This window comes from Chrysoperla carnea, chromosome 2, assembly GCF_905475395.1.
Source record: "Chrysoperla carnea chromosome 2, inChrCarn1.1, whole genome shotgun sequence".
Lineage (NCBI taxonomy): Eukaryota > Metazoa > Arthropoda > Insecta > Neuroptera > Chrysopidae > Chrysoperla > Chrysoperla carnea.
The window spans coordinates 57,451,327-57,472,658 of NC_058338.1; the positions used below are offsets into that span (position 1 = coordinate 57,451,327).

Consider the following 21,332-nt stretch of genomic DNA (forward strand, 5'->3'; position numbering starts at 1 on the left):
ATAATAAAGTTAACAAGTGAAAACTTACAATTAACTGAGTTAATTGTTGAAATACCATGTATAGACACTGTTGATGACCCAATCGTTTGTTTTTTTACGTCATGTAATTAAAGAAAGATATCATCCACTCTTAGATAGCTACATCTAATTTGTATCTTATTTGCACCCTCGCGGGTAAACAGTGATGCTTGCGAAAAAATGTTTCAAACAAAAGTCGTTTATTTTTTTATGAGGAAACTTTTTTAAACTTTTGTTCTCTCTCTAACGGTTTACAAGATGGATCCTACGGACCCAAGACCCAAATGACCTATGTTGCTCATTTACGAACTCGACCTCACTTTTTACGTCCTAAGCACGCTATAAAAATTTCAACTTGATATATCTTTTCGTTTTTGAGTTATCACGTTGACAGACAGACAGACGAACAGACAACCGAAAACGGACTAATTAGGTGATTTTATGAACACCTAAACCAAAATTTTGTTGGTAGCATCAATATTTGCAAGTGTTACAAACTTGGGACTACATTTAATATACCTGGTATAGATTTCATATAGATGATATAAAAAGCGTTTTAAATCCGTAAATATTTTATTTGAAACTATAGGTACTTGATTGATTATGAACATTAGAAAAAGTAGGCAGGACTCAGTTGTAACATAATACAAGTGAAAACGAAAAATTGACTGAGTTAATTGTTGAAATACCTTGTATAGACCGTGGTTATTACGTAATATTTTTTTTTTTTTTTTTTACTTCATGTAAGTAAATAAAGAAAGTCACTTTTAGATAGCAACAACGTGTATATATTACATGACTATGATGTCACATACACATAACTGATATTCCCACATAACATACGATAAAATATTCTAACCTAATTTTCGCCTTCACGGGTGATGTTTACAAAAAAATGTTTTAAACAAAAATTGTTTATTTTTTTAAAAGGAACATTTTTAAACTTTTGTTCTATCTCTAACGGTTTACAAGATGTCTTCTGTTTCTCATTCATGAACTCAACCTCCCTTTTTACGTACGTAGCATGCTATAAAAATTTTCGCATGTTATCTCTTTTCGTTTTTGCGTAATCGTGATCACAGAATGATAGACGGACAGGTAGACAACCGGAAATGGCACTTTGGGTAATTTTATGAACAGCTATACCAAAATTATGTTCGTAGCATCAATATTTTTAAGCGTTACAAACTTGGGACTAAACTTAGTATACCTTTCAAATAAACATGGTATAACAATTTATTGTAAGTTTCAATTATAGTTAATTTATTACTAACATGTATGCAAGATAACAGGACGGCTAGTCTAGATTAAACAGAAAATTAGTTGAAGAAAATTGTTAGCGGTCAATTATTTTATTTTGCATTTATTTTAAATACCGTTAACCTCCCTCAAACCTCAGCATTTCCAGGTTCAAGCGAAGCTTATTATTTTCTCGATACCCATTTCGTGCCAAGGTTTAAGAACACAAATTCCAGTAGTGTCATCTCCACAGTTTTTTCCATTTGTTAGGCTGGTCTAAGCAGAACAGTTTCCTGTAATAATTATTATGGGTATGTAGAATGGAATCTTCTAATGATATACTTCATCAATCTTCGGTCACAAGTTTAGAGTATTGGCAAAATTACGTTCATATCCCTCTTCTTTTTTCCCTTCTTTTTCTTAGTAACATTACATTAAGGCAACATTTAGGACCGGCGGTGGTGTTGAATGCAAAATCCCTACAAGATCCTTTCCTACAAAAAGCTTTGGCAGCCAGTCTGTCGACTATTATATATTTGTAAAATAATTAAAAATCATAAATATTTACAAATTTGTATGCCATTGTTTATAGAGAAATTTTTTTATTATTATTATTCTATGAAGACTGCATTTTTCAGGAAAACCTGATTCGGAAAACTTTATGTCATTGAAAAATTTTAATAAAACGATTAATATAAATTTTTATACATTTATTTGTATGTATATGTATGTAAATAATGGTCGTTGAAATCGTAAAGTTTCATTTAATCATTTCTCTCATTCATACATACATTCAAACATATCTACAGTTATATAAATTTTAAAAGCGACGGCGTCGAATCCCATGATGATAAATACTATCGACACAATAACAGACCCTCTTCTATCTATTGTACGTATATAACACGATAATAAAGTTTGTCTCTAATTTCCATAAACACTTAAGTTTTCAGAGTGTTTCAATATAGAAAGCCACAATTTAAATTGACTTCTACTACAGAAAGAACCATTGTAAATCGAATTGTAAAAAAGCTGGTTCTGTCAGTCGACAGTCCATATTTAAAAGGCCAACCTGATGCCATTTAAACTAAAATGGTGATATTAGGAGAAAAATAAAACTGAAATACCCTTGCGAAAGCCCTTCAGTTCAGTTCAGTTCAGGAGATCTGCGATTTTCGAGGTGACTAAGGCTGAATATAGATCACTTCCTATATTTTTTGACCTGCAGAATCAATTTTTGAAGGTCTCAGGCCCATTCTCTTCCTCAGTTTGCTTTCGATTAGGTAAATTCCATAAGGAGTGTTTTGAAAACTCAAAAAAGGTGAAAGTGAAATCATCAAGACGGAGAAGATAATTTCGGAGATTCTAAAAACATAAAAATCTATTAAGCGGATCGAAAAACATAGGAAATGGTCTTTATTTCTTTCCAACCCATTCTCGACCACAAAAGCCTTGCTAGAAGCTATAGTTAACTTTATTTTCTAAATATTTGAGCTCCACACTATACGTTAGGAGCTTTTTAAAACTGCGGCGGTATCAAAAAATTTTACAGGATGCGTGAAAGAGAACACTCAATCTACGCTGGCACCATGTTCTAGCAGAGAACCGCGACAACCCTTTATCATTTTTGATTAGTTCTTAGGAAATAAAAATTCTAGATTATAGTTCCTAAATTCTGATTTCTTCCTTAACTGCCCAATATATATCTTTGGATCCTAGCAAACAAAAGCTAACCTGACAGTCATAAGGAGGAGCATTATTTTTTCCAGAACAAGAAACACACATCAAAACAAAAACCTTCATGTACTATTCCAATCGCCCTGAATATTTATTATCAATTTTCTTCTTCCACGTTTCTCTATATTTCTTCCCTAAGTTTAGATTAAAGGTTAAAAGAGCTTTAATAAAAATAATGGAGTTTAACCTCCGTTTCTCTGACATATACATATATAACAGAGGCCACTCACATCACTATTTTTTAATCTTTATTTATTCAACTACATCCATATACAATTAAATATAGGATGTGGGTGGAGTCAGTTACTTCCTTCTTATCCAAGCGAGGACAGTAGATGGATTCGAACCTGCAACCTAAGTCTAAGTAAGCAGACGGTTAAAGTCGATTGCGCTTTAATTCACTCGACTACTTAGCCTATAAAAGATCTTTAATACTTTGAGCCGTTAGATCTATTGAAAATTATTTTCATCAACACTGCTACAGGCATCTAAAAGCTCTGATCAACAATTTCTGTCAATTTATAAAAGCTCATTTTTTTATGGGTTCTAGAATTAGAAAGTGTATCGTTGAAATACCCGGTAACCACAAATACATTCTGAATATTTCAATATTCGTATCTCTGTACTCATTATATCTGAACATGTAAACACATAACAGTTGTTTAATGCCCCTCGTCACACACAATTCTTCTTACATAAAATATTATATATTCTCACAAGAATAAAACTAAATTGTCTGTGTCCTTGCTTCTGCTCTTAGGGTTTTGTTTCGGTTTGTCGCATATAATAATACGTTTGTGGGGTAATATGTAGCAGCAAGAATACAATGTACCTTGAATCATTATGCTGTTTCGCGATATTAACTATTTACATGACAAAATTTTTATTGAAATAAGGGTGCTTTATCAGAATGCTGGTAGGCTGGAAACTGGATGTCATTGTGGTTTTGTTTTCGAGAAAACTAAAAATAAAATTTGTTTACGAAAAAAATGATAAAGCTTGATTCTTTTGGTGAGTAAGTTATAATAAAATATTCCTGTTTTAAACATAGCTTTAAATTTTGAGGAGGTAAAGTTTCAAATACAAAAAAAGATGTACGTCAAATCCATTGGTACATGGCAATACTTGTGCACTAAACTTTACAATTTTATTATTGTATTTTGGTAAGCGTCTAAATGGGAAAAAAAGAAGGCTCATTCCAAGTCATCAAAAATATCAATTGGAGGTGTTGCTGGACGCTCAGCGTAAGGGATTCCTGTAAGATAAACATGTAGGATGTTTCAAACAAGTATTCCATGATGAGAGCACCTTCCGATACAATCTTGATCCATAATACATTGTGAGATTGTACCGTGGAATGCACTTCATATACCTACTGTGGTTTTATCGATAGTATTTAAGTTCTCTAAAAAATGCATTATGTTAAAAAATTGCAATACTTTAAACAGCGACAATTTCAATTTAGACATTTAAAAAAAAGGCTTTATAATCACACTATTTTAAATTTTGATTCTAGGTACTACACTTTCCCTTATATATTCGAAAGGTTTTTTAGTACATTTGTATTATTATTTCACATTAACGAACCATTCAATCATTTATTTCTATGATCTAAGGAAGGAACTTCTTACACCCCATGATTGCTTTTAACACATAAACTATAAAGATATCATGTGTCTAGCTTTCCGATTAGCATTATAGGCCTTTGATTTTGTTTAAAACTCTTAGATAATGGAAAATGGGATATTAGAATATTTAAGATAAATTTTTAATTAGCATTAAATATGCGTTTGAGATGGATAATTGATTAATGATTCATTAATTAATTTTAAAATAGTTTAGCCAGCAACCAGAACAGATAAGCTTTAATAGATATTATTAGAAAAATCGCTAATGACGTAAAGCTGTCATAATGGCGTTCATTTAAGCAGACTTAAGTATTAAAAAAAGTAGCAGTAGTCCATGGAATGATTAAACCTCTAAAATAGATTGTCTTCCACTTTAAGCCTGTTATCTTAGATCTATTTTTAACATATCGTTGTCGCCTGGAAAAATTACTTTCCCATTAGAAAACGGGACTTAAACATTTTTATTGAAGGTGGCGGTTTGTTAAGGAATTAAGATAATGTATCTTTAAATTACGTTGGTAAATCAATATCGTAAGGTATTTTTATTATGTTTGTGTATAATTTGTGGATAGAAAAAATTGGGCACAATCTCGTGCTAGGTGTAACGACTTTTGCAGAAAGTGTAGCCGGAATACGAGGAAAATGTGGTTTTTTGCTTTTTAAATTGCTTGAACTACGAATTTGTAGAATATCAAAGAAAATGAAATATATTCGACTTCAGTCGACTTCTAAATATATTCGACTTACACATTCAATCCATTATTCTAGATCAAATTTTAATATTCTTCGCGATGAACCTACCCAGTAATGGAAGTAGTTATGGAAAACCTGGCATCCCATTTTCTTCTTGATTCCCCATTCCATAAAGTTACAATGTAAGGTAAATGTACCGCGTTTAATAGATTGACTTTAATAAAATTTTCCTTACAAGAAAGCCTGTACAAAAATTAAATAAGGACATCTTGAAAGTCATCCTCCATAACATGCCCAAGTAAAACTGGATTACTATACCCAAAAAAAAAATTCATTTCAGCGTTGAAACAGAATTTAACATCAATGTATAAGTGATTAAATATTATGATGTCAGTAAGTTATAAATGAAGTATTGACATTCATTCTAAGCCCCATAGCATCGTTTCACAGAGAAAATGTTCATTCAACTACTTTCTACATTATGTAGTCGAGTAGACACTTTTAATATACTATAAATCATAAAAGTCGATCTTCTTTCAGTTAGTTATCACTTATCAACGCGTCGTTATATAATTATCGAATATTTGTTGGCGTTATTATATTATTTTATAGACGCTTGACTATAAAATGTTGTAAAACTTCTAATAAAAGAAAAAAAAAATTCAATTTTCTTTCTAACCATCTTTGCATAGTGTATATAATGTACATCTTTGCATAGTAGGTACTTCCCACGCGTATGAGACAGTACGTATGTGTACATTAAGCAATGTGTACAAGAAAGAGGTTTTATAGGCTTTTTTTGCTATAAAATGTTGTAAAACTTCTAATAAAAGAAAAATTCAATTCAATTTTCTTTCTAACCATCTTTGCATAGTGTATATAATGTACATCTTTGCATAGTAGGTACTTCCCACGCGTATGAGACAGTACGTATGTGTACATTAAGCAATGTGTACAAGAAAGAGGTTTTATAGGCTTTTTTTGCTATATGTTGAATGAAGCGACGATATGCGTTGAAATGTATACAGCACACACAGCAGCAGTAGAACCATCGTACAGCTCTCTTTCTTACACGAATTGCTTAACACATGTTCTCTGTAAAACTTTGTTAAGACCATTTTTTTACTTCAACAGGGTATTCTAAAGACATTTTTTGACAAAAAAAAAAAACAGAAATTTGTAAAAAATTTTAAACGTAATACTTAGTCGCTGAAGTAAAAATAATAATAATAATAGCTCTTATCGGTTGGTATGTTTAAGAATTCGCTGTAAAAAATAGCTTGCTTTGTAACTAGCTGAAAGAAGGAGCTAGAAAATAAATTCGATAAGAAAATTACGTTCAAAGAAACCTATTACCTATCTTCTATTACGTTAAAAATAGAAGAACCTTAAATCTCTTCTAAAATTATGGTTAGTACATTTTTTAAATTTCTGAATGTATGTTTTATAGTTTTTCTCTTTATCAGAATTAAAATTGCAAATCAATCAATATCAGTTCGAAATTTTTAAAATCGAGTGTACAATGAATGTTCAGTCATTTAACTACTAACTACTTTACATATAATTTAGATATAGACGACACAAGACACAACAGATAGAATAGTACAGTAAAATGACATTAATCACGTGTTTAATATAAAAGGTTGCCGTCATAATATTATACATTTCTCCTCCACCCCATTGATTCCTACTATAATAGTAGCTTCATAGCTACAGTGTTAGACACTATTTTACTGAATCATATAATCATTTCCAGATGAAGTGAAAATACACAATAACACTTACATTATTATTAATATAATGTGGTTAGATTGGAGTGTATTTATGATGTGACAGAGAAACCCGTTGCAAAACCAAATATTCAATTTTTTTAAGTTTTCTTTATTTTCTCTTCTACCTAAATGTTAATTTCAAATTTTTTAAGGAGTTCTCCTGTGTCCTTGTGTAATCTATATGTAATTGACTAAATATTGTTTAAATTATTCCTATTAATACATTAAAAGTTATTCAAAAAGTAGAAACATCAAAAGAAACTTTATTAATATAACAAACACAATATAAACAATTTAATTTTTAATAAAATTAACTAAAAGTTTTATTATTATTTAAATTTAAGTGCACTTTCATCTATCAATATTTCAATTACAATATTTCAAAAAAACAAAAAACAAATCAAAACAAAACAAATTGTGTTAGTAGTTAAACACCTCTTTGTACAAAACAAATATAATAGCAGACACAAAATCTGTACCTATGCATCATATGATTATGACATATGACTATGACAGGGAGACAGGGGAACTCACTGGCAGTCTTCTCTCTCTTTGATCATATCGCATCCACTTACAAGCTAGCAGATCCCACTCCGAGAAAGTAAAAAATTTAAAAAAATACTTATTTTGATGTGAAAAGAAAAACCCCAAAGTTTCGCTGCCGAACTTTTAACCCATATAACAGCCTTTTTTTGCTTAGTTTTATTCCAGTAATAGGACAAGTAAATTTTATGCGCTCAATGAACCATTAGCTATTTATTTTTTGTTGCTAGATAAAATGTAAGATATAGAAAACTTTTCCTGCATTTTAAAAAAAAAGTGTGCAAATCAAACAACTTGGCAATTTGACGCATTCGATAAGACAGTTTACTAATATATTTATAGTTTTATAAACCATCGGAAGAGGATAGAAGATATCGGACAGAGATAATTTATGGAATTTTATACATAAAATGGGATGGTAGTTGTCAATTGTGAGTTGCAATGGTTGGTTGGTTGGTCTATAAATAAAATGTCCTTAGGGATCATCACATAATTATTATATCGACAGTATTATCAGCATAATATCCAAACCAACGAATATTTTATGCGATTATGTATCGTTCGTTTAAAATTTTCTTTTATATTAAAAATGAATACGCTCTTTGTAACTTATATTTTATGAAAAATTATTTTTTCTACATAAAAAATATACACAATTGGAGCAATGAAATTTTTTTAAATTGATCGAATATTGGAATTTTATTCCAATTTTTAAGTTTTAACGTCGCGATGTATATTTTCGATATAATATTGCAAAACTATTTGTATAATTCGGATTTAATTATAGTATTAAATTTTTTTTGATTTGCATTTCGGCTCTTAGCCCGAAAAATAAATCGGTACTCTGATTTTGACGGAACTCGCAATGAATCTCATTACAAATACTTCAAGTCCACTTCGATAATTTTCATTAATCTTGTTTTGAAATATAGCGATCTACAATTTTTTCTCAAAGGTCGCTAAGTCAATACAAAACTGTAAGTGTTTGATCTAGACTTTGAATTTGAAACGTATTTTTAGTTTCTTCGAAAACAAATTCATATTGACAATCAGTAAACCAGTAAACCTTTAGGCGCTACATCTTGCTCTATATTTGAAACTTTTGTTTCATTCGACACTTTGAAGCTTAAAAATATTTAATATTTTTAGGAAAAATTAATCTAATAACAAGAAGAAGCTAAGTATAGAAGAAGATAAGAAGGAATGTATTATAAAAGTAGTATACAAGCTGTTTCAGAATTGCACAGCACTATTTTAGGCATGTGTTCTCTAGCACAAAATAATCAAAAAAGCTAACATAAACATCCGCTTTAACTTATTTAGCGTCCCAATAAATCTGAAATAAGCCATAGATTTTATCCAGTCGCATACAAAATATATCAGTAAATATATATTCACACAACAAATTCAGAGACAAAAACTTATATAAAATTTTTTTGTATATCTTGTGCTCAAGAACATGAAAAATAGCTCAAAATTTTTAAACACGGTGTATATTTAAAACCAAGTCTAAGACGCTTAATTTTTAATAATATTTTACATAATAAAATATAAAAATCTGTTTAAAATTAGCTTAAATAGGAAGGAGAGATAATTATAGCATGTCCCAACAGAAATATATCAAGTATTGTGAATCAAATCACGATATTATCGTTTAAGAGCCAAATTGTAAAATTAACTTCCAAATACTCTTCCATATGGACTAAACCTTCTTAAAATAAAAATTAACATATCTTTAAAATTATGGTTCCTAGGAGACTTTTATAATATAAAATTCAATTTCTAAAAAGTTTATGATTTTATAGGGCCGCTAAAATAGGTCTGGATTTTTATTATTATATAAAATTACTTTTTAAATTTTTAATGACGGGTCAGTACAGTTTCGAGCAGTTTGGATGCCTCAAAAGATGAAAGAAACGAGACCATACGATATAATAAAATAAATTCGTAATTTTCGATTAAGTGGCGGATGTTGTCCTACTTCTTTTTTTTTTATGGATCTCTTTCGATTTTACATAGATCAGAAACATAAGCATAAAACAAACAAAAAATTTTGGGTGTAAGGATTTAATTTTTTTTTTTTTGTAGTCCTTATTGTTTCAATGAACATATCAACCGAGCAACAACCATATTTTTTAAATGTATTTTTCAAGAACCTTTACAAGAAGATACAATATAGATATATACTATAATCTTCTCTCCATAAGATACATGCTAATCTTCTCTCCCTTCTTAAATCGATTGATTTGAATCTAGTTACGCGTTTTCAAAGTGAACTGCTAAACTTAAACTCTGAACACAAAATATTTTTCTATTGTTTTCAAACACCTTGTATACGTGTATAACAGTTATTCTATATATAAAATTAAATTAAGATAATAAGTTACCTACTTTAAAAAACTTTTTAATTAGAAATGAAGTTTTTTTTTCTTCAAAATTGAAATGTGAGAACAAAATTAGAAGTTTTTACACACTTTTTACAGTTTGAGAAAATACAAATCATAATATTTTATTAAAATAATAAGTTTTCAAGCTTTGTTGTACCTTTATTTTTTACACAGCAAATGAAGTTAATAAGAGATTTATGGTTTGACACAGAAATATTACTCCGTGAGATAACACCCTCTTTTTTAAAAGATTAATACCTACTTGAGACTTCGCGAATGGCTTCTTTTTCAAAAATCTACCAAACTTTTTCTCTACGACTTTTTTCGAAAATCCTGCGTTTTTAAATGAGCAAGATAACGCCATATTTAAGCTATCGATCTGGAAAAACACAATAGGAAATTTATTGGACATTATAACCACTTGATAACGTTAAAAATTAATAAACAATAAAAAATCTTGTCCGACAAAAATAATGCATCGATGAGCTTGCCTACCATCTCGAACAATGCCAGTTTTTTTGTTTTTCAATACATACGTTTTTCAATACATAGTTCACTTTTACTGAATTGTTTAATAATTATGAATGTTATCTATATATTTAGTTTAATATTCGACAAATTTCCTGCTGTGTTTTTTTTCAAATAGATAGATTAAATATGACTTCATCATGCTCATTTGAAAAATAGCCCTCACGAAGTTTCATGTTTGTATTCATCATTTAACGAAAAGGGTGTTGTCCCGCGGACTAATACTGCCTTTTCATAATATCCTTATAACGAAAATTAATTTTTTCGCTAACAATTTACTGTTTGTTAAATATTAACAGATTCTATTACCCTTTTTTTTATTCAAACATAGAATAAATAGATTAATGCTAATTTCGATATATAAAGTAACAGAAAAACATGAAAATGTGCCAAGATTGAAGTTAATATACCAAAGATTGGTCTTTTACCACAAATATGGTCTCGAAAATTTAAAGAAACTTAAATTGGAAATGAAATTAGTCTTTGTCACTTTTTCCTCCATTAAAAGAGGATGGATGCACTTTGAAGACAATGGAACTAATATATCTTTTTTATAAAACCTTAAAATAATTTTATACTTTTTATTTTTCTAATGCAAAATATTTCTACTCCGCAAATTATCTACTTAAATTCAATTTCTTTTGTATATTTCTTCTCTAGTATTCTTCTATTTTTTTCAAAAATACACCCCTAAATTATTCTACTAAACAGAAACCTCCTACAATGTTTTTCTACTCTCTAATAATTCTATACTTACTAATTTCTATGAGATCCATTATTTTAGACCCGTTTAAATCTCTAAAATTTAACCAAAATTACTAAAATTTGTAGAATTAAGATAAATCTTAAAAATAATCAAATATTAATTTTGCATTTTTTCTAGGGCCACCAGGACCTCCAGGTCCACCAGGAAAACGTGGTAGAAAAGGCAAAAAAGGTGACAACGGAGAACCTGGACCACCGGTAAGATTCCGAATAAAACGAATTCAAAATTCACAATAATTTAATTTTGTTTTTAATTAACAACATTGTTTTTAACTAATAACATTAAGGATATAACAAAATTTACGTTAATATTTTTTGCACATATGTGTTTTATATTTTGTTTTGATAACAATTTTTTTATTATGTTTTATTTTGTTTGTTTGGTTTTTTTTTATATAAAATAACGCCAATATGTGTTGTTTGTATTGTGTTCACACATGATAGACTAGATGATAAGGACACAAAATTCGAAGCGAGTTTGAACAGAAACTTAATCCTTACTGAATCCGGTTAAAAATATAATCATACTGATTATAAAAATCTATATTATCAAACGAAAAAACTTAAGCAAAATGATTATTAGTTGAATGAAAATTATGGTTTTTTGAAACTTTGGTTTTTGATATAATCATTCGAATATGAACGAATTATTCGGTTTTCATCCACTTTTGGACGTAAATTTTTCTTACATATTAACAACATGACAAAATGGTTTAACCAATGTCATAGTAGCATTCTAATGTCCTAAACTATTCGGTTTAAACACTAAGGTGTCAGCGCCACGTGTAAAAAAAGGGAAATCATACTTTAATTAAACACTCAGCTGATGTTTTCATTGAATAAAAAGACTGAAGATGCCTACTTCAATATACAATTAAATGTGCTGTACCACATTTCTTCACTTCTCCGAATCTATTATAATTACGATAGTTTTCCTACTTTTTTATATAAACTTTGTAGTTTGTGTTGTAATATAAATTTTTTACATATTATTTTTTCATACCAATTTAGGACCTTAAATTTTATAATTTTTGGTTTTGATTTACATTTTGAACTATAAATTTTTAGGTTAAATGTTTTCATATACATTTAATTCATTTATTACATTTAATTATTTCCTGACTACAATCTGGAAATTTATGAAAATTTAACTCGCAATTTACTTTTTTAATCACCCAAATTAAAATAAAAACAATTATTTTTATGTTTTAAATAATTCTTTAACAAAATTTACGTTGTAAAAATTAATACGTTTACCTTTTTTATACGTATATGGTATGCGCATACGGTTTACAATATTTTAGGCAAACATTTCTGTTAAATAATATGTCTTTATTAACGTAGTAAACTATATTTTTTTCTATTATCGCTAGATAGAGTCTTAGTATTAAAATCCAATAAATTTGAACAGGTGCACGTGAATGGTAAGGTAATTTTGACAAACATTAGGACTTTTTTTTAGACCGTGAGCCCATAATAAAGCAAAATTTCATATGATTATGTTTGTCTGCTGTTTGAAGGACTAATAAAGATGAATTTGGTATTATAGAAAAATAAGGTCTTAACTTGTAACTTGAGTGCCAATTTATGGAAATCGAGTTTTTCAACGATTTTTTTTTTTGTCTATGATTATTGACAATTTGAAAATGTCAAAAAGGTGGAAAAGTTTAGTGGATGTTGTTAATATTTTTCTTTAACACATTCGGAAGACATAAAGTTTCGTTAAAAACACAATTAAAAAAACTAGATTTCAATAAATTCGACATTCGATCGTCATTTTTCTTTAACAGGTACCAAACTTACTTCTAACAATCCTCACAACAGCAGACCTCATCATCATAGAAATTCCACTTTATTTTGGGCTCACGGTTCATAAAATTCTACCCAAATTCACTTCGAAATACGTGCCCGTACCATCTAGTCTATGGAGATAATAATGTGACACAATGTGACACATATGATACCATCGCAACATCACGCGAAATAATGCAGCAGAATCAGAACAAAATAACAAACATATTATAACAACATAACAAGTACAATCCACGATAAAATCAAAATGGGTAAAGAGAGGTAGTTTGTTCTACATTATAGTTTTTCTTTTTGTTTCCGGTCTCTTCCAGGGCACAACTGGTCCTGCTGGAAAGAATGGATTTCCGGTATTATAAATTAATTTTTTTTCCTTTTCATACATTTTATTATCAATCTAGTTCTTCTCAATGATATTCTTCGTATCCATTCTTCGCTATTTTGCGCTGTATATCTTAGCTTTAATTTTGTTAATTTGTATATTCATGATTAGATTGTCATATTTGCAGTCATCGTTCATTCCATTTTCTCTGTACATATACCCATTATTTATTGCATTGTTTCTATTCTCAGAATTTAAATTCACTAAGGGCGCGTAATTGACAGCAGTCTCACAGTTTAAGCTTCGAAGGAACCCGTATACGTTTTGGTAATTTTGAAGATCGCGTCTAATAAATTTTTTTCTTTTAATGAATTGTCATAATGGGTAAATTCCCTTTCTGAGCGCCGGGAAAAATTCAAGCTTGTGGCAAAATTCAATTATGCCACAAGCTTCAAATTGGGCGTTATTCAAATAATAGAAAACCAAATATTGAACGTTATCCAAAAATAGAAAACCAAATACGTCTGTCGAGCCACTTAAAATTTGGAAAATTTTTTTAAATAGTAACAGACATATTACGAACCCGAAATTCATCAATTTTGAACTTGTAAAACAATTTAAATTTTCCACGTGGATTGGAAAAGAGTTATGAGAATCTTTTCAGAGAAAATGAACTGTTTCTCGGCACAATCCTGCCAACAACCTATTAGTCAAATATATTGCCAAAATGTATGTTGAACCAAGACTTAATTAATGTTTTTTGTTTTGAATTCTAATGAGAGAAAAGCAAAGATCTGCTATCAATTTATATGTCTTCATAGTTTCTACACAGTAAAAAGATTTTATTGGCTAAATAATATTAAAAGGATTATTTTCAACCATCGACTAAAAAGAGGGATATTATAAGTTTAACCTGTTTGTGTATCCGTGTGTCAGTGTATCGGAGCTCCTAAACGACTGAACCGATTTTGATTTTTTTTTAATTTGAAATGTAATTTAATTGAGTGTTTATAAATATGTTCAAGAGCGAGGTTATGATTCTGTACCCGATTACAACTACAAAAGAAGTGATGATCTTCTGTCGGATGACCAGGTTTTTTTGAAATAGCCAAGAACACTCTCGATCTAATTTTCTTTCAAAAAAATACGAAAACATCAAAATCAGTTAGTCCCTTTGTAGCTACGATGCCACAAACGAATCGATCAGACCTGATTATGTCGAGGTTTTCTTGAAATTTTTATTAATTATTATTTTTAAACAAACAAAATGCTATTTTCTTCCTTTTTATTACAAGAAAATAGATTTTTATTCTAAAGAAAAATTTGTCTAGGACTACTTTTTTTCTGTGTATATAACTTGAAACCACTGTTTGTCATTTATATTCTATAGAACAGTTTAGGAAGAGTAAGGTCGTATTACCTTTGATCCTTTGAGGTAAAATCAAATTTATTTAAAAAAAAAAAAAGAAAAAAGTTTATTAAAAAAATATAAAAATATTATAAAATACCAAAATTACTATATTACTCATAAACAGTACCCGGTTTAAATTTAATAAAAATGCCTCCTTTGGGTGCTGTAAAGAATGCTCTTGGATCCAATTCTAATGGAGGTTTACTATCAACTGTAATTACTTCATAATCTTTCAAAATATTGATTAGTCCTATTTTCGTCGTTAACATCCCGAAACGTGCACCTATAAAAAGAAAACGATATTGAAAAAATAACCTTAGTTTGAATTTGGTTGAACCAAAATTGAATAATGGAGTTTTTTTTCATTTGGCAACAAATTTTTAAAAAGAAATAGAGTAGTGAATTTAGTTAACTTTGACCCTAAAAACATTAATGACATATTGTATTATTTTATAATCATTCCCTTTCTGCATAAAAACAAAGTTCAAAAACTCAAACCCCGTCACGCTCTAAACAGTATAAAAGCAAGAAAATATTTTCATCTGAACTACACTCTACGGTCTTCTACACACGACTGTAACGACGATTTTAATTATTATTATTATATATATATATATATAAGCATATAACCAGCGGATGATCAAGACGCTTTCAAATAATGTAGTATAAAAAGTGTAGAAGTTATGAGGGAACAGATGAAGATGCATACTTACATACATACATAGCGGTCAAACACATAACCCTCGCCGTCGTCGGGATAATAATTCCCTTAAAGCTATAGTAGGTAGTATGCCTAAAGTAAAGATAATGGATATTGCTACCTTACCTATACAACTTCGTGGTCCTTCACCGAATGGCATAAAAACATAAGGTGTAATTTTATCTTTGTTTTCATCACTGAATCTTTCCGGATCATAAACATCAGGATTTTCAATATATTCTGGATCTTTTTGCATGCCAGCTAATGAAATTATGACCGGTGTTCCTTTTTCAATTGTAAGATTTGTACCAGGAAACGTATATGTATCAATTGCTTCTCGATCTAAATATCCTAAAGAAGGATACAACCGTAATGTTTCTAAAAAAAATTTTACTTGATTAATCTGATCGCATTAGCTCATAATTTGGATAGTATTTATACCTCTAATACAGCAATCTAAAAATTTCATTTCTGACAAGCTATCATACGATAACTCTCCTCCATTTCGAGCCAATACTGATTGAATTTCTTTACGTAATTTAATCTGTATTTCCGGGTTGTAGGATAATGAATAGCAAGTAAAAGACATAGCATTTGAAGACGTATCCAATCCAGCCGCATAAAATAAGGCTATTTGTGCCACTAATACATCGCCATCCAATTCTATGAAAAACATTTTTAGCGATAAGAACAACATTTGGTAAAAAAATTCCATTGAAATTCTACTATTCAATTAATTTGTAGATATAAACTAATAAAATTTTATCATTCGGGGAGTTAAGTTCAGTTCACATCATCAGTCGGAAGTGGAACATTATTTTTCGAGAATTCTCTTCAAACACTCATCTGTATAAATAATCCATTTTGTGATTATTGCAGATGAATATTTTATTTCTTGACTTCTTATTTTGTCAAATAAAGAAACTTCCCCATTAAATTTACGTGAGAAATTGAAACACACCCTTGTTACTCTTTTTACAAATTAGACTTTATATGCAAATGCTATTTAATTTCGATTAAGTGATTGTTCGATTATTCTTACTTAGTTGAGATGGATTGCTGACAACTTCTTTACTATTTTCTTTATTATCTGGATCTTCAATAGTACCATAATTTTTTAACGTAATCAAAGCATCAATCAAATCAGGTCGCTTTATATTATGCTCATCTCGCATTTTAACCGCACTCCAGAAAATATTTCGAAAAAATTCTGTACCTTCTTCGCTAAATACTTTTAATCGAAATAATCTAGATACAGTTGGAACAAAAAAGAAAAACATCAATTCATATGCACGTCGTAATGTAAATGTAAAAACAGTTTTGGAAAGTTTTTCAAATTCAGTTTCTTCATCCGTGAATGAGTTTGTACTAATTCCAAATACAGTTGAAACAATCACATCTGATGTATATTTTCGACAAACTGATTTTCCTTCCAGTGTTTCAAAGACATGATTTTTCAGATATCCATTTAAATATTCACCAATTTCATTGATAAGTGGAAACGTATTACGTAATTTACCAGAACTAAATATTGGTGATAATTTTGATCTGATAAAACGCCAATCATTATTGTTCTTCATCGAAAACAAATTATATTGGCCCATGGGATCATCTTTATGGGTGGGTGCTGTTGTTCGTGGTACAAAATTATTGAAATCTTTAATTAAGACGAATTTTGCTAATTCTGGATCACGTATTAACAAATATGGTCTTCGAAATACATACAAACCAAAAAACTTTTCTTTTGTCATTTTATATCGGTCTGCGAAATAATCGGTAATGTTTTGTTTAAATGCTATTGCATTATAAAAGTTACCGAATAACAGTGTAGGCCTCTCGTATGGTATATTCTTATTCTTCCAGTAATTATATGTTGACGTCAAATAAAAATACAAAAATGATAAAGCAACAATAATTATTGTTAAAATATCAGTAAGCCAACTTGATGTAATTAATGCCATTTTGATAATTTTTTCTTCACTTTAAATGCCTAAAAAATAAGAAATTTGAATTATTCAAATATAAAAAAATTAAGTTCTGTCAAACACCGCATATTTCGAACTAAGAAACTATTCACGTTATTATTTTTATGACGCGAAAATTTCACGTTTCGAATTAAGCAGGCGGTTTCGCATCGGCTTTGTTGAGCTCCTTACTGATCGGATTACAATTAAATGTTGAAATTGACTTCTGTTTTACCAGGTATAAAAGGTCGTGGAGATATTTATTAAACTAGTTTCGCCTCAAGACTTTAACTTTACATTTTAAGTTTAGATATACACAAATTATTCCTTAGTAATGAGAGAAATAAGTTAGTTACTTACCGTATTTAACATAAACCCTTGACTAATTTACCATATAATTATTAAAAAATGTTTTAAAACAATAGAAAAAGAAGTATAAGTTATACACAATATTTATCACCCATTTCTATGCAGTTTTAGTATCATGACATTGACTCCGCGCCGTGCATTGATAACTTATATTTACTGTTGCTGTATTGAACATAAAATAATTATTGTAACATTCCATCAGATAGTTTTATCTTGTCTATAAATATATTATTAATCAAAAAAGGAACCAAGTTCTCGTCTTTTAACTTCGCTTCGTCAGAATAAATATAAAAGATCGGGAGGTGTCGTGGGCCACCTATTAGGAACTACATTCCTTTCCTACCTTCGTACATTATTAATGTAGCGCTTATTTTTTTAATTTACAAGATATTTTTCTGAAAATTTAAGGTATTAATTTTAGAAATCAAATACTTGTTCAATTCTTTAAAGAATTCAATTATAAAGCTACTTTTATTTTTTTCTGTATGAAATAATTGTAGTATTACTTTAAAAAAACATACTTCTGATTTAGTAGTCAACCCAACATGTGAGTACGTTACGTTTGATTTGATTAGGATATTTATTTTGACATCATATAAAAATTTCATTACTTTACTTATTATTTACTTACTTTAAATTATCTCTGTTAGCTTTAGCTTCTGATAACTTTCACAACTCAATTTTTTTAAATAATGAAACATAAAATTTTACAAAAAATGCAAATTGACGATTATAAAAAGATTTTTGCATTTTAATTAAAGAGAATTCAAAAAAAATACACTCGAACCCGGGCTTCTTGGATTCATGTCAAGCGCCCTACCAATTTGGCTATTCGAGTTCTAGACACGAATGCAATTTTTTCAACTCAATGAATTTTTTAATTTGTTTATCCACTTTTTTTTGCGTTTTCTCAAAATTCGGGCGATAAGGAACATAGTTTCAAAAGGTAGTAATATTTTTGTATAAAGTGCTAGAAAAGGATTGTTGAATCGAAAGTCCATTTCAAAAAATTAACAAATGCAATGTGGTAGCAGAAAAAAGTAAGTTTGTTGCCTTGTCCATATGTCAAAACGACAACCAATTATGATGAATATCAAATTATCAGACATAATTAATGAGAACTCATATAAAATCAGTATAAATTAGTTAATCATAATTATTCTCCTGGCAGATATGCTAGTTGGTTATAATTTTGGTGAAATCAAATTAACGACGAGTATCATTTCTCTCAGAAGAATAATTACTTAGGGGAATAAAATATTGATTTGGACTTTGGACAACATGATCAATTGTCAATAGTGACTTCAACCGCGCGCGCGAGTTAAGTTTCGTATCTCACTCAACTGTTTCATAGTGAAAACGATGATACAAACTTAATAAACAAGTATACAAAATATAAAACAAAAGCTGTCTTCTCTTGTGTATCTCACACTTGCTCCAATGAACTCCCATGCGTATAGATTACACAACTACTTAAAGTTTTAGATAAATATTAAAGATAAATAAAAATACTCTGTTCTAATGCAAGTATTTTAATAAGTTATTATTATTTTCATTTTACGTACTAAAAATAAAGAAAAACAATCAGTGGCGTACCAGAAACATTTAAAACGAGTATACTAAGAGAACTTTTTAACTAAAAATTTCATCTGAATAGAATCCTGGACATATTAGTTTTACATTTAGCAGAAGACAAATTTGTAATAGCCTTCAAAGCCAAGGTTTAGGCTATTTTTTTCTAATAGCAACAAAACGAACCTATTTGTGATTGTGATCCAATCCCTATCCCTATTATATTATGAATGTGAAAGTAAGCATGTTTGTTTGTTTGTTGCGCTTTCAAGCAAAAGCTACCGAATGGATTTGAATGAGTTTGTAAAACAATATAGTTCATACATCAGAATAACACATGAGCTATAATTTATAAAGATATATTTAAAAAAAAAAATTAAATATATTAAATTAAATTTGACATTTTACTGATCCACCAATGATCATCATTTTTTACCTAAATTAAAAATTTCTGTAAAAATTTAATTTATGTTTTCTGATAAACTCTTAAACTTAAAAAAAATTGAAAACTGTGCATAATTTAGCTGTGTAAAACAATTCCTTTGAGTGTTATGGAAGTTGGATAAGTGAGATCAAGAGAAATGGAAACTATAAAACGGTGGTTTATACTTTTAAGCCAAGTGAAGCGTTCGGGTATCAAGCTAGTAGATTATAAATAGAAATATTTAATTAAATAATTAAAAATAAATAGTGATATCTTCTAATAGAAGACATATTTTAGATACATTTTTCGAATATCACTTAAACGGTATATTAAAGATTTCATTGACGTCATTGTGCCGAAACTGTTATGTACTTTCTGTATTAAAAAAAAAGAAAACAGTTCAATTACGCTTACTATTAGTATTACTATTTTATTTTATGGCTTTATTGCATAAAATATAATTTTATTCCTTATGTAAAAAAGTCAGATGTACAAAAAAATTTTTTTTCCTTAACTTTTTTGTGGTAACTTTTTTAGTGGAGCCCGTAGGCTTATTTTGAATATTCTATAAAACTGCACTTTCAACGTAATTGATACCAAATTATTTCTGATGATAATTAATATCTGCATATAGAAAATCTCATTTGTCATTCAAAGTATAATAATTTTTTTTTTAGTCTGACAATGTTCAATAATCATTCATACCTCCTGATATTTATACTTAAGCAGTAAACTATATGTCTAAAGAATGATTTAGCAATTAATTGAATTAATTATATATCTTCATAAGGAAAATCTGATTTGTCATTCAAACTATAATAATATTTTCAAATCTTACAATGTTTAATACTCGTGCATGCGTCCTGATATTTAAATTTAAGTAGTTAATTATATCTTTCAAGAATGATTAAGCAATTAACTGAATTAATTATCTTAGCTATGAAAAAATTTGTTTATTTTTAGGACTTAATTTTTAACAGTTATTTACATAAACTAATCAAATAATTATGAGTCGAGTTTTAAATTTTACTATTTTAATTTATGTATTTGGGTGTTTTTTTACGTGGAAAAAGCTATTAATGGAACAAATTCATAGCTGCCTTTCGGCCTCCATTTGATTTAATTTTCAAAATTTATCACAGAAAGCTTTTGGTTTTATTTTTTTTTTTTCGAAAATCTTTTATAAGACTCACTAGTTGACCAACCTACAAAATTGTAACTCTATATCTTTTATAGCTTTGGAGAAAATGTATACCCTAATTTTGCCCTAATTTGCACCCTCACGGAAAAACAATTATATTTAAGAAAAAATGTTTCAAATAAAATTTGTTAATTTTTTTATAAGGAACAGTTTTTTAGCTTTTTATATTATATCTCTAACAGTTTGAAAGGTAGATCATAGGAACCCAAGACTTAATTTTCCTATTTTGCTCATTTTCGAATTCAACCTC

General features: G+C 28.8%; 2 protein-coding genes across 13 annotated transcripts in view; one reads left to right on the plus strand and one right to left on the minus strand.

The window, feature by feature from the left end:
• Positions 1-21,332, plus strand: part of LOC123294299 (collagen alpha chain CG42342) — a 635,738-nt gene that overhangs the window by 563,467 nt on the left and 50,939 nt on the right. For 9 of the 11 annotated variants that reach the window (XM_044875433.1, XM_044875440.1, XM_044875437.1 and 6 more), the window contains exons 2-3: positions 11,429-11,508; positions 13,434-13,469. In XM_044875433.1, coding sequence (XP_044731368.1) covers positions 11,429-11,508; positions 13,434-13,469 — 116 coding nt within the window. The remainder of the gene's footprint in view (positions 1-11,428; positions 11,509-13,433; positions 13,470-21,332) is intronic. The other 2 variants (XM_044875434.1, XM_044875441.1) reach the window with 1 other exon arrangement.
• LOC123294305 (cytochrome P450 6k1-like) lies at positions 14,868-18,071 on the minus strand. Of its 2 annotated transcripts, none has more exons than XM_044875453.1 (5): positions 17,877-18,071; positions 16,595-17,532; positions 15,994-16,215; positions 15,679-15,930; positions 14,868-15,135 (listed from the first exon to the last, which is right to left on the minus strand). In XM_044875453.1, exons 2-5 carry the CDS (start codon positions 17,511-17,513, stop codon positions 14,963-14,965), a joined length of 1,566 nt encoding a protein of 521 aa, XP_044731388.1. In that variant the 5' UTR covers positions 17,514-17,532; positions 17,877-18,071; the 3' UTR covers positions 14,868-14,962. The 2 variants fall into 2 exon arrangements, with proteins under 2 accessions (XP_044731388.1, XP_044731387.1); XM_044875452.1 differs by having other exon boundaries at positions 16,595-17,542.

Coding starts and splice junctions, on each gene's coding strand:
- LOC123294305 (XM_044875453.1), bottom strand. CDS start 17,513: ATGGCATTAATTACATCAAGTTGGCTTACTGATATTTTAACAATAATT. Junction 16,216..16,594: donor CAGCAATCCATCTCAACTAA/GTAAGAATAATC, acceptor TGTTTTTCATAG/AATTGGATGGCGATGTATTA. Junction 15,931..15,993: donor TTTAGATTGCTGTATTAGAG/GTATAAATACTA, acceptor AATTTTTTTTAG/AAACATTACGGTTGTATCCT.